The 14464-nt window shown below is 44.7% G+C and overlaps 1 protein-coding gene across 2 annotated transcripts in view; it reads right to left on the bottom strand.

Annotated features, from left to right (window-relative positions):
* The window catches only part of Mcm3ap (minichromosome maintenance complex component 3 associated protein), a 49866-nt gene extending 35437 nt beyond the window's left edge, over positions 1-14429 (bottom strand). The window contains exons 1-9 of one of the 2 annotated variants that reach the window (XM_057751924.1): positions 14025-14429; positions 12169-13475; positions 11719-11942; positions 7446-7524; positions 7154-7298; positions 4991-5181; positions 2476-2615; positions 1638-1835; positions 1078-1346 (exon numbers count right to left, since the gene is read on the bottom strand). In XM_057751924.1, coding sequence (XP_057607907.1) covers positions 1078-1346; positions 1638-1835; positions 2476-2615; positions 4991-5181; positions 7154-7298; positions 7446-7524; positions 11719-11942; positions 12169-13381 — 2459 coding nt within the window. In that variant the 5' untranslated portion in view covers positions 13382-13475; positions 14025-14429. The remainder of the gene's footprint in view (positions 1-1077; positions 1347-1637; positions 1836-2475; positions 2616-4990; positions 5182-7153; positions 7299-7445; positions 7525-11718; positions 11943-12168; positions 13476-14024) is intronic. The other variant, XM_057751925.1, reaches the window with a different exon arrangement.
* Positions 14430-14464: the final 35 nt, after the last annotated feature.

Here is a 14464-nt window from a genome sequence, read left to right as displayed (position 1 = left end):
TAACTAGATCTCAGCAATAATGGTGACAGCCACCACTGAAATCTAAGCTCCATAATCAGCTGCCAAGTCTCACACTTAGCTGACACACACGGGTCTTCTTTCCTTTTTATTTTATTCTTTGAGATAGAAACTTATGCATCCCAGAGGCTTCAAATTCACTATGGAGCCAAAGATGACCTTTAACTCCCATAGAATTACAGTTGTGGTTTTAAAAGCTTTTCTTTGAAAAGATAATAAACTGTGGGGCTGGAGAGATGGCTCAGAGGTTAAAAGCACTTGCTATTTTTGCAAAGAACCCAAATTCAGTTCCTAGCACCTATGTGAGGTAGTTCACGACTGCCTGTAACTTCAGCTCCAGGATATTCGACACCCTCTTCTGTCCTTTACAGGAGCCTGCATTCATGTGCATATGCCTACACAGACACACACTATACACAATTAAAAATAGTAATAAATAAAGTCTTAAAAAGATGATAAAGAGCTGAGCACGGTAGCAAGCATCTTTAAACCCAGCACCTGGGAGGCAGATCTGAGTTTGAGGCCAATCTGGCCTACAGAGTACAACACAAAGAAACCCTGTCTCAAAAAACTGAAAAATAAGTGAAAATAGCGAGTGGGTTATGGTGGCACACGCCATTTATCCCCACTCTTAAGGGGTAGAGGAAGGCAGATCTCTGTGAGTTCAATACCAGCATGGTCTACAAAGCAAGTTCCAGGCCAGCCAGGGCTACACAGTGAGAATCTGTCTCACCACGCACCCCCCCCCAAAAAAAAACAAAAATAAAATAAAACTAGGAACTTGCTTATCCACTCGGCTCTAACTTTTCCTTCTACTATATGCCACCAAGCACACATTCTGAAGCTGAATTAGCACACTAATGGGACTTCCTACCTTACATGTCCTCATTTCCTACCTATGCCATTGAGAGGATCCCTCTCAGGAACAAACACGAAGGGATTATACACAGCATGCTGGTCTCAGGACATGCTCACACTTGTTTATTCCTGGCTCAGTTTGGCAGCGACACCATGGGCTTTCTATACATCAAAGTCTAACTTCTGAATCTGAAAACACACCTCAAAATGTCTCCTTTGTTGAGATTGAGCAGGACATTGTAGCCCTGGAACTCTGCCTCGCTGGTACAGAAAACACCTTTGTTCCTCAGGTCCTGGTACATCTCCTTCAGACTCTGTAGACACTTGGTCATATTCTCATTGTTGATCTTGGCATCGAAGGAGGACATGGGCTCCTCGCACATGAAGTGGGCACAGTGGATATGGAATCGGGTACATTTCTCAATCAGAGACACCGTCAGGGGATCGCAGAGGTGCTGCTGTGTGATGTCCTGTTCACACATTAGAGAGGATTACATATGCACACATGCATTCCTCACTCACACCTACGCCAGATACACACACGATCCATGAAAAGTCAACTTTTTTAAAAATTATGCTTATGAGTTAAATTACATTTCAACTTGAAACTAATCCCATGAAACACAATCAAATAGTTTTACAATGGCTCAAATAAAATCATTTATTTCTATTTCATATAAAATATTTGCGTAAAAGAAACAGAAGTTCAATTTGTGACTATACATGCATTTCCTAGTCATGTGACTGGAGGGAGCTGATACCTTCCGTATACCCCGTGTGCGGTTCCACACGAAGTCGTACCAGTCCCGAAGGCTGCCTTCCTTTTGGTCCATGATCTGGGTCACCAGGTAGTCCATGGTCCTGCTGAGAACTGCTGAGGGCCTCAGCTCATGTGGCAGGGGCTCCTCCTGATCTGCAGAGGACCGGCTGTACTCCTTCACGGCTGCTGCATGGTCCACCTGGGCAAGGGGTAGAGACAAAACTGCTTCATGCAGGTCTTTAAACCTTAAAATGCAGGAGGAAATCACATACACACCCTCATGAGATCAGTGCTTGGGAACACAGTTTCTCAATGAAAATGTTCTGTTAAAGGTGACAAATTTTAAGGACAAATAAATTAAGAAACTTGATTCAGGCAAATAGAACAAGGGTGTCACAGGAGCAGGAAGGTAAGGAAAGACCCATCTGCTCACCCCAAAGCATACTGGTAACAGGTAAAGAGGCTTCAAGCAACAGAAAACATATTAAGATCAAAATTAAAAACCAAAGCTGTGCCTCTGTGTGGTGGTGCATGCCTTCAATCCCAGACAACTAAGACCATACAGAGGGTCTCTGTCTAAAAAAAAAAAAAAAAAAAAACCAAGCAAGATAGCAAGATAGCTCAGCATGGGTTAAGGACACTTGATACTGATAACCTGAGTTCAATCTTCAGAACCCACAGAGTGAAGGAGAGAACCAGCTCCTCTAGACTATCCTCTTACATACATACATTGTGGCACATATGCACACACTCATACACACACACACAAAGTAAATAAATGCATTTTTTAAAACAGTGGGGAAAAAAATAGCAGCTCATTAGGACAGACAGGGATCTACCTGGTCAGTCCCTGGAACCACTTCAAACACACTCAGCTGGCTCCGGGTCTCCCGCAAGTAGCGCTCCTTCTCAGGACACATGTCAGGGCACGTCCCAACAAATGCCCTTGCTTTGTCCAGATCAGTCCTCTTCACCCGAGCTAAAGGAAACCAAGACAAAGGTGATGGTGTACGCACCACATGGGTACAAAGAATTCACAAAGTGTAGCTCCATAAAAGGAAAAAAGAAAACAAACAAACAAAAACACTGCCTATAATCCCAGCACTCAGGAGGCTGAGGCCAGCCTGGGTCACATGAAGTTCAGGCTAGTCTAGGTTATACGGTGAGACCCTATCTCATCTGTGCACTGTCTCCCCTCCACCCTGCCCAAAAGTCATACACACAAAAGAAATGTTTCTTCAGCTTTGAGCTACGAAAAAGAAACTGTGGACTATCCTGCCAGGCAACAGCCATCTAGGCTCACAAAGGCTCCTAGCCAAGGCTAGACCTCTCTCCAATAATCAGACACTTTCATTACGGACTTAAGATGGAAGACAGGGACTGGAGAAATGGCTCAGCTATTAAGAGCACTTCCTGCTCCTCTAGAGGGCCCAGGCTTAATTCCCAGCACCCACACGGCAGCTCACAACCATCTACGACTCCAGTTCAAGGGGATCTGGAGTTCTTGGGCATGATGCAGACAAGTGATACACAGCTATCTATACAGGTATGCAAAACACTCATATACATAAAATAAAAACAAATTAAAAAAATTTTACAAACAGATGAAGTATGCCATCACTTCTGCTTAAAGAAATGTGCGCTGCCAGCATTCTGTAATTCTTACCATGACCTCAGTGGTAAAACAGGAATTTAATCAAAGAATAAATTTGTGGGTTGGACACCAGTGGCACACACCTCTAATCCCAACATTTGGGAGGCAAAGGCAGAAAGATCTCTCTGAGTTTGAGGCTACCAGGGGCTACATAGTGAGACTATATTTCAAAATAAATAAATACATACAATCTAAAAATTTAAAATAAAATGTTAACTATAAATTCTCAAAATATATCAGTATTCTAAGATTCTGTCTCAGCATTCAAAATTACATAATCTAAGTTAGCTGGGTGCCTACCTGAGTTAAGAATACCATTATTTTTACTCACAGAATGCAAGGTTTGAAAGGAAACTTGACAACACAACACATACACATTTTGGTTACACTTTTAAAATAGCCTTTAATCCCAGCACTCAGGGGCAGAGGCAGGCGGATCTCTGTGAATTCAAGGCCAGCCTGGTCTACAGAGCTAATGCCAGGACAGCTAGGGCTGTTACATAGAGACTCTGTCTCGAAAACAAAACAGAAGACAAATGCCTCCACAGGATAAGACTGTAGGGCATCTTCTTAATTAGTGATTGATGGGGGAGGGCCCAGCCCATTGTGGGTAGTTCCATCCCTGGGCAGGTGGTCCTGGGCCATATAAGAAAGCAGGCTGAACAAGCCATGATGAGCAGAGCAGTACGCAGCATCCTCCATGGCCTCTGCATCAGCTCCGGCTTCTAGGCACCTGCCCTGTCTGAGTTCCTATCCTGCCCTCCTTCAGTGATGAACAGTGAGTGTAAGACAAACCCTGCCTCCCAACGCGCTTTCTGGCCATGGGTGTTTCACCACAGCAACAGCAATGCTAACTAAGACGCAAATGCATGAGAAATGTAAAAAGCATCAATTACAACAGCAGTTTTTATTACTATCGTAAGGGAGTTCTGTTATAATTACAATTATTCTCAGCTTTTTTTAAAAAAATGCCAGGTGAGATAGATATGTGTAATCCCAGCACCCAGGAGGCTGAAAGAGGAAAATTTTAAGCTCTAGGCCAACATGGGCTATATAGCTGTGAAAAAAAGAATCAACAGCTGAAAATTAAGGGAAAAACATTGTAGGGGATACAGGTTTAGAGGTTAAGACCATTGGCTGCTTTTCCAGAGGACCTAGGGTCCAATTCCCAGCACCCACATGGCAGCTCACAACTGTCTATAACTCCAGTTCCAGGGGATCTGACACCCTCATGCAGACAGACATGCAAGCCTAACACCAATGCACATGAAATTTAAAAAAAAAAAAAAAAAAAAAAAAAACTTTTAAAAAGAGAAAAGAGTTTTTAAAAAAAAGAAAAAAATGAAAATATGGATTTCCATTTGGGGTACTACATAATTATAATGTTAATTTATCAGTTTGAAAGTAATGCATTCAGTTTACCATTCCAAAGGGAAACAATGCCTGAATCGGAGCATCACCTCCACTTCTGCCTTTCAGATACTGTCCCTCTCTACCAGCAATCACCGTGAGCTGTTCCTCTACATACTCCTAACATACATAACACATGCACTCACCACACATTAGTACACACACAGCTCACACCTCCAGGAAGACCAGAGCACAGTCACACCAGGCATGGCATAGAAGAAATCCCAAGACTCAATGCCTCCCAACCTTGACCTCACCAGGGACTCTGGACTTGTCTCTGTGCACCATACCTTGACGCATTATTCGGTCTCTCTGGTCCAGAAGGCGGTACTTCTCCTCAGATGTCTCAGCCACAGTTCCTATCAGGATGCTAAGAGATGACACGCATGAACCAAGGCCCTCAGGGCCCTCAGATCCAGAGTCAAAAGGGTCTACCTCAAACTGGTGGATCTTTAGAAGGCTTGGCTTCTTCACTGGAGAGCTACAGAGAAAACAACACATTCATGGCCCTTGTACCATTTCCACTTCTGAATCAAGACTTTCTGGTCCTCTAAAGCTAAGAAAGTACAGCATCAAAATTAAAGAAGCCAGCCAGGCATAGTGGCACATGACTTTAATCCCAGCACTAGAGAGGCTGATTCAGGGAGATTTCTGAGTTCGATGCTTGCCTGGTCTTCATAAAAAGTTCTAGGACAAACGCCCCTCCCCCCAATAAAACAAAATAAATAAAACAAAGCCTAAATAAAGGTGATCATGAGATTTTTTTTCACTTTAAATTAAAATAAAAAAAAAATAAAGCTGCTGCTTCAACAACTCAAGAAGACTGACACAGGATTGCCTGAGCCAGTCACCTGAGGTTAGGCTGAGGAACTAACAAGACCCTACGAGAAGGGCAGCAGTGTTGAGAACAAAGATGTTAGATTTACTGGTTTTTTAATAATTCTGAAATATTTCATACTTAAGAAAATGAGATAACGGATTAAAAATGTAACTCAGGTTAGAAGAGCAGAGTCCTGGGTTCAAGCCTCGGCACCTCATACATGGGGTGTAGTGGTGCGTGCCTATAATCCCATTACTGAGTAAGTGGAAGCAGGAGATAAGGGAACTTCACAGTCATTTTCCACTACACAATGAATACAGACAGTCTGGTATAGGTGAGACCCTGTACCAAAAAGGGGGGTGGGTTGGACCGGAAAGATGATGCAAGAGTACTTGCAGATCTTACAGAGGACCCAGGCTAGTCTGAAAGAGATAAGTTCATGTCTCAGAAAGAGAGAGCCAGGGGTGGGGGGAGGGGAGAGAGAAAGAGAAGAAGGAGGAAGAGAAAGAGGAGGAGGAGGAGGAAAGAAAAGGAAGAAAGAGAAAAGAAAAGGGGGTGGATGCTAGAGAGATGCGTCAGTGGTAAGAGTACTCGCTGCTCTTACAGAGGACCAGGTTTGGTTCCCAGCACACACACAGTGGCTAACAATTATCTCGTAACTCTAAATTCCAGAGGATCTGACACCCTCCTTTAGCCACCTTGAGCACTGAATATATGTGTTGAACAGACATACATACAGACAAACATGTACACGTGTACATAAGCAATTGAAAACTAAGGCAAGAGCCGGGTAGCGGTGGCGCACACCTTTAATCCCAGCACTTGGGAGGCAGAGGTGTCTGATCTACAAAGCGAGTTCCAGGACAGCCAGGGCTACAGAGAAACCCTGTCCCGAAAAAAAAAAAAGAAAGCAAACAAAACACAAATACACTACACTCCAGCACTACCAGTTCAGTAGGACATATAAAAGTGAAAGTCATCCCGTGTGGATTTACATGCCAGGGTGTGGGACCGAGAGAGACAAGAGAGGAGTCGTGTGAAGATAACTTGCATAGAGCACCACATTCTATGCTCCCCTGGAGTGGGCAGCCCTGTACAGACAGGCAGACACAGGCATAAAATGAAAACAAATAATTTACATGTGTTTATTTTTTGAGACACTGTTTCTCTGTGTAGTCCTTACCTAACTTGGAACTTGCTTCATAGACCAGGCTGGCTTTAAACTCCAAAATCCACCTGCCTCTGCCTCCTGAATGCTGGGACTAATGGCATGCACTGACACCACCCTGCTAAATATTTTTTAAAAAATAAAGGACTAGGGCAGAAATGGCAGTTTTGTAATAAGGCTTTCCCTAAGAAAATCTCCTAGAAGTCAGACCTGGATTAAAGAGGGCCTTCCCAAAATCCTAGGTCCTGGGGAATATTAAAACAAAACACAATCACCAATCAAGCTGGCAACTGCTCAGATCGGCTGTCCTAAACCATCCCACTGACCATGCTCACTGTGGGGGAGGGAATTCAAAAGCACCTCTTCCTTGTCCCTGCCCCATGGCCCCTCAGTCCCTACTAGAATGTCAGAGCTCTCCCCTACTTCTCTTCTTTTATGACGGTTACTAAGAAAGGTAAACCCCACCTTTTATTCAGCAGGCTGCCAGCTGCAGGCCTCACTATGGGCTTGCCAAGAGGAGAATGCTGAAAGGGGGGATCCTCAATGCCTTGACTGGTTTCACCATCACCAAGCTTCTTCTCCTTCACAGAAAAGGGTTTTTTGCTGGGACCTGAAGACACAAGGGTCAGAACAAGGTTGATAAAAGCTTCCAAAAACAATGATGAGATGCAGGATGCAGTTGGAGCTAGCCACTCCACTTGAATGTCAAGGGCCTGAACAGAGCATCAGACTATGGAATCAGTAACTGAAAACTCACTTATTTTCTTCTTGTGCCAAAAGATAGACATATCCTTATGCAGACTTTTCCCCTTCTTTCTAGCCAGGGCTGCAGATGCCTGAAAAACAGTTCAGAACCACCGACTATGAGGACATGTAGAGACCAAAGAAAATGAGACTCAACACTCAGGGGCTGCAATCAGAACAGACTACTTAAAAATAAATCGGAGGGCCAGCAAGACGGCTGAGCAGGTACAGCTGCCTGCCACCATGCCAGAAGACTGGAATTCAAGCACCTGGAAAAAAATGGCCCCCCGGAAATTGTTCTCTGACCTCCACATCACTCACCGCGGCACACCGATGCCCCCTACTACAGTCCCCTGCCCTCCCTCCCCACACACAGAATGAAGACGTAAATGTTAGGGGCTGGAGAGAAGGCCCCATATTCAGAGTGCCTGCTGCTCTGCTCTTCTGGACTCAAACTAGGTTCTCATCACTGCATCAGATGGCTCGCGTTACACGAAACTCCAGCTCCCTGGAGATCCAACCCCCGCCCTCTTCTAGCTTCCTTGGGCATACTCACAGACACACACACACAACATTTTTTTTAAAACAGGCTAGATGAGGTAGTGCTCGCCTTTCATCCCAGCACTTAACGGCAGAGGCAGGCAGATCTCTGCGAATGTGAGGCCAGCCTGGTCTACAGAGCAAATCCCAGGACAGTCAAGGCTACACAGAGAAACCCAGTCTTAAAAAGGAAAAAAAAGCCGGGCGGTGGTGGCGCACGCCTTTAATCCCAGCACTCGGGAGGCAGAGGCAGGCGGATCTCTGTGAGTTCGAGACCAGCCTGGTCTACAAGAGCTAGTTCCAGGACAGGCTCCAAAACCACAGAGAAACCCTGTCTCGAAAAACCAAAAACCAAAAAAAAAAAAAAAAAAAAAAAAAAAAAAAAAAAAAAAAAAAAAGTTCAATGTCACTCTCGGCAACACAGCAATTATGAGGCCAGCCTGGACTACATGAGACTTTGTCTCAAAAACAACAATAATTAAAATATATACACAGATACATACATACATACATATAACATTTTATTATTTTTAGGTATTATTTTTACTTTATGCACAAGAGTTCTGCCTGCATGAATATAGGTGGATAAAACTCCTCAGTGTGCAGTACTGAGGAGGCCAGGACAGAGTACTGGATCTACTGGATCTGGAGTTACAGATAATTGTGAGTCACCATCTGGGTGCTATCAACTGAACCTCAGCCCCCATAAGAACAGCAAGTGCTCTTAACCACTGAGCCATTTCTCTGACCTCATATATAACATTTTTCAAAATGTAGCTCATAATAAGATATAGTAGTTCACCAGGCAGTGGTAGCACACAACTTTAATCCCAGCACTTGGGAGGCAGAGGCAGGCGGATCTCTTGAGTTCGAGGCCAGCCTGGTCTACAGAGTGAGTTCCAGGACAGCCAGGGCTGTTACAGAGAGAAACCCTGTCTTGAAATCAAACAAGCAAACAAAAAAGTTGTATAATTCCCACATACATGAAATACCTAGAGAAAAATACAATTAAGCAAAGGTTGGTCAAAGTAGTGAAATACTACTTAGTGGTTATAGAATTTCTGCTTGGGATAATGAGAACATTCTGGAAACAGATAGTAGTACTATGACTGCCCGGCATGGTAGTATATACCTTCAATCAGACCACTCAGGAAAAGAAAAAAGTCAAAGGTTCTAGGCCAGGGCCTGGAGCAATGGTTCAGTGGTTATGAGCACTGGCTGCTCTTCCAGAGGACCCCAATTCAATTCCAAGCACCCATATGGCAGCTCAGAATCATCTCTAACTCTAGCTCTAAGGGATTCAACATCCTCTTCTGTCCTCCACAGGGACCAAACATGCATGTAGTGCACAGATATACATATAGGCAAAATACTTAACACACAAATAATTTTTTCAAATTGTCTTAAAGTTCTAGATCAGCTTAGTCTAAGAAAACGCATGTCAAAAAAGTGACTATGATGCACATAATTATGACTATAAACTTTTATTATTTTTTAATCAATATGAAGAAATAAACAATAAAATCCCTAAAACACTTACTATGTACTGGCACAAAAATTTTATTCTCAGAGATTTGAACAAAGGATAAAAACTATTCCAAAATATATGACGAGGCTGGATACAGTGGTACATACACATAATCCAAGCACTTGGCTAGTCGGGCGGGGGTGGTGGCGCACGCCTTTAATCCCAGCACTTGGGAGGCAAAGGCTCGCAGATCTCTGAGTTCAAGGCCAGCCTGTTCTACTGAGTAAGTTCAAGTATAGTGAGGACTACAAAGAGAAACCCTGTCTTAAAAAACCAAAAATAAACAAATAAATAACAATTTCAAGGCTAAACTGGATAACACACCAAGCTATTGAGATCAGGCGTGCAGCAAGACGCAGCTTAGAAGTAAAGCACGCTCAAGGCACACTCAGTCCTTAGCACTGAAGCAGGGGAGAGTCCCCAGAGCAAGACCCAGCCTCAAAAAGAAAAAAATAAAACTCAAAAACAGAGAAATCCGAGTAAGTAAGTAAACAAGACGGAACAAAACATTATGTAGCATTTTGGTTCACATTCTGGTTCAGACTTTCGATTAATTTCAGATAATACCAACAGTTAGTTGTATGCAATGGAACATGCCTCTAGTCCTGAACCACAGGCTAAGGCAAGAGCCCAGCAGTTCAAAGTGAGTCTGGGCAATACAGCAATACCCTGTCTCTTACAAAATACGAAGTCAAAGTTGTAAGCTGAGAACAGCAACACATGTCTACCATCCCAGTACCTGGGAGGTAGAAGCAGGAAGACAGAGCAGGGACTACATACAGGGGCCCTTCCAGACACAAAGAAGGAGCAAAAAAAGCAATGAGGGCCAGTCAGATGTCTCAGCGAGTAAAGGCACTTAACCCAAGTTTAAGATCTCGAGCCCCCAAAAAGGTAGGAGAAAAGTGATTCCACAAAAGTTGTCCTCTGACCTCCAGGCATTTGTCTCTTGATTCTTCATACCACACATGTACTGATAAATAAACATAGATAGACATAATATAAGCTATGAACACATGCTTTCTCCTTCTTAAATTCTTATATGATTTAATCTTTCTACAAGAATATTTAAAAAAATAGCAAAGATATAAAGTCCCACAAGGTGAAACCACACAGCCAGTGCTTTACGTATACACTGGAAGCCGGCCACAAGCCCAACAGCTTTTCCTAGGGAATAGTATCCTAAGAGACTCCTTTGCTTGAATGTCTACACTAATCATGAACTTATCCAAATGAAACAAACCAAAACCAGAGAATCTGAGCTTGGAAAAGTACTCCCAGCTACACGTGACTCTCAAGGCTTTCAGAAGAACCCGACTCCACCTGCGCCCACTCACACTCCCCAGAAAACTTCACTCTACAGAGGCCTTAGACATGCACACCCCAAGTCAGGAAAGTAAACACCATCACAACCTCAAGTGAAGAATGAGATTCTTAAAAAATTATTTTAGTAGGCATATCTACTATGGGATATAGATATATACTACGTATAATATATATGTATATGTAATACATATTATAAACAATATACATATTACATATCATATCTCATCATGCCATTTCATGCACATGCTCCCTTCCCTTACTCCACCCCTGTGCTCCTGTGGGCTATCTCCCTATATTCCCCCAGTCTCCCTTCTGTTTCCACAACACAAGTCCACTACCTTCTTTATCATTCTCCCCTGACCCTCCTTTAGGATCCCTTTTCTAACTTCATGACCCACCCCCAGCACACACACACAATTTTAAACTCCAGATGAGACAGTTAAGAAGAGAATGCGATACCTGGGTGCTTTCCCTACAGTCTATCAAGCAAACCACTTACAGGTGAAAAGGGAAAAAGTTTAAAAGGCATAAAGTTGGAGCTGCAGAGAGAGTCAGCAGTTAGGAATGCTGGCTGCTCTTCCAGAGGACTGGATTTTATTCCCAGCACCCACACAACAGCTTACAACCATCTGTAACTCCAGTTTCAGGGGAACTAAGGCCCTCTTCTGGCCTCTAGGGCAACAGGCATTCAAGTGGTGCATAGACAAACATGCAGGCAGACACCCAGAAACATAAAAATAATAAAAAGAATCTTTCGAGAGACCAGGTTGCGGCCTCAGAACAGCAGCTCAGTGGTGCAGTGCCTGCAAGCACTGGGTTTGATTGTCTGCATGAGGGGAAAACACATCACTGAGTTCAAATCTGGAGTAACAAGAGGCAAGATGAGAGAACTCACGTGATCAAAAAAATGCACCACTGCCAGCTTTTTGCTGCGCCGGGTGAAGATCCGCTGTACTTTGGCGATTTTGCCGAAGTGGTTCTCCAGGATGGTCCTGTTGTTGAGATAGTCAGGGATGTTCTTGCACTGGATGGCTGTGGATTCCAGGGAAGACAAGCCCCCGAGACTGTCTGTGCTCTCACTCCTTTTGCTCGGGCGCGCAGATGCTCCCCTGAGGGAATCTAGAAAGTCAGAAGGCAGACACGTAAGTCCGTGGGGTAGAACACGTCCAAGCACAAGGAGTCGCTACTGTGTAAAAGCAAAGGAAATGCTCACGGATGGAAGGCCGGCCCCAAGGCGCTGTTAGGATCTCCAATGTTTTGGTGGGGACTTAAACCAAACCAACACCAGGAAACAGATAAGAGCGTGGCAGCAAGGTGTCCTGTGCTGTGCACACCTAGAGCTCACCTTCTTTTTCATCTCTACCTTCTGCCTCTTCCTCTTTACTCACAGCAGGAAGCCGGGAAGGTACCAGGGCAGACTGATTTCCTCCTGGGATGGTCATGTGGTCACTTTCCCCAGATTCCACAAAGCCTGTTTCCTTTTTAGATTCCTTGCTGCCCAGGCGACCTACTTCTTTATTGCTTTTGAAGACATCCTGTATCGTCCGACCAAACAAAGTGCCTCCCCGGGGTCTATTTAGGCGGACGGGTCGTTTATCTGGAGGATGGTCGCCCCGGGACAGGGGGTCGGAATCTTCTGCTGTCTCATGGCAGTGTCTCCTTGGGGAGCGATCCTGGTCCTCTTTCCTTTTCAGTCCTTTCATGGGGGTAGGAAGCGGCTCCACCAGAGATATGGCTTCCTCACATCCTGGATGGATACCTGTTTTGTTGCCTGGGAAATGCTCCCCCAAAGATCCAGATGACATGGGGAAAGTAGCGAAACCAGCATTCGAACTCCCAAATACTGATTTAGGGCCCCTCTTCTCCCCCTCCACACTCTGGTTGGACAAAGGAGGGATAAGGGCAGATGTTGTATTACTATCAGCTGGCTTTGAAAAGACAAAATTTGAACTAGTCACTGAACTACTTGTCGCCTGAGGAAAAGAAAAAGGGGTCAGGCCTCCAGAGGCACTACTAACAGGCTGGGAAAACTTGAAAAAGCCAGACGCAGCTTGACTCTGGGTTTTCTCTGGCTCTGACTCTGCCCCCAGGATTGGTCTGAATACTGCATTTTCCAGAGGTTTAAACTTGAAATCTGTTTTCCTAAAACCAGAGCTTGCTACTTCTCCAGTCTCTGGCCCAAAAGTAGAACCGCTCGGGAAAACCCCAACGCTAGAGGGTGATTTAAAACTAAATCCTGTATTTCCCGACGCAGATGAACTTGAAGGCCCAGAAGTAGCTGGAAAAGAAGGTGTGGATTCAAGACTAGTAAACAGTCCAGCACTAGAGGTTTGGGGAAGTCCAAACGTTGGCAACGAGGAAGAATGACTTATTCCAGAGGGTGCTGCAAAGCTCGATGCCTGTGAAAAGCCAAGGTTCTTGCTCAGCGTGGTGTTTTGTCCAAAAAGGGAAGGCTGGCCAAATCGAAATGGTGACTTCGTCTGGAATGTGCCTGTGGTACTAGAAGATACTGCAAAAGCACTGGGCTGCTTCCCAATGAAGGGGTTCCCTGGGTTCATCTTTGAAGGCAATCAATACAGTCTGTCCACAACTAGTCCTCTTCCTTAAACTGCCTGTGGCCTGGGGAAGCTCTCCTTCATCCCTCAGGATAACCTGAAAAACAAAAGTTCAGAACATTCCAGCATACTGTTACAAATCTTAAGTCACGAATACTCTAAGGATAATTTAAAAGGCACGTTCACAATGGACCGACCACTCACAGAACCAATAGGTTCTTCCTGTTTTGTTTGGTTTTTTTGTTTGTTTGTTTTTTGAGACAGGGTTTCTCTGTGGTTTTGGAGCCTGTCCTGGAACTAGCTCTTGTAGACCAGGCTGGTCTCGAACTCACAGAGATCCACCTGCCTCTGCCTCCCGAGTGCTGGGATTAAAGGCTTGCGCCACCACCGCCCGGCTCCTGTTTTGGACACAGAGTAAGAGAGTACAAATAAATTACTGTGTAATGGAGGTTTAAAGGTTTTGTTTTGTTTTGTTTTAAGACAAGGTCTCAGCCCAGGCTTGCATCAAACTTATTATATACTGCCAAGCACCGCCATACGTTCCTTTCTCCTGCCTTGGTTTCCCAATTGCTGGGATCACAGGCATGCCCCACCAGGTCTAGCTAAGGCTAAAAATCTCAGCATTAAGACGGAAAACATCACTTACGCCTGATTCTTGCGATCTCCAAGGCCAGAGAATTACAGCGTAATACTGTTAAGATGTCTCCGTTCTGATTTTCTACCATCTCATCTTTCTCCCAGTAACTCGAACTTGAGATGCCTTGGCCTGGCCTAGACCTAAGTTTTGTTGCCTTCGCCGGCAGCTCTTGGGAAACGGGTGGCACCGCCGACAGAGACCTTCGGGCGAAGATGGCGAAGCCAGGCCTTCAGCAACTCGGCAAGAACGCAGTGAACCGCGGAGGCCGCCGCAGGAGCGTTTCCACCAGATATCGCCCTGTCGCGAGGGCCGATGCTCATTCACTGCCAGCATCCATTCACCACCAGGCCCATCGCACTATGGGTACACTACAGACCACTGGGACAGTCCCTTAGATGTGTGCGGCGGACGACAAATTCGTAGGACCGACTTCCGGTCCTCCGCATCCG

Source organism: Chionomys nivalis, chromosome 19, assembly GCF_950005125.1.
Source record: "Chionomys nivalis chromosome 19, mChiNiv1.1, whole genome shotgun sequence".
NCBI classification, from domain to species: Eukaryota; Metazoa; Chordata; class Mammalia; order Rodentia; family Cricetidae; genus Chionomys; species Chionomys nivalis.
Note: the sequence above shows the minus strand (reverse complement) of the source record. Positions and strands in the feature narration are given on the sequence as shown.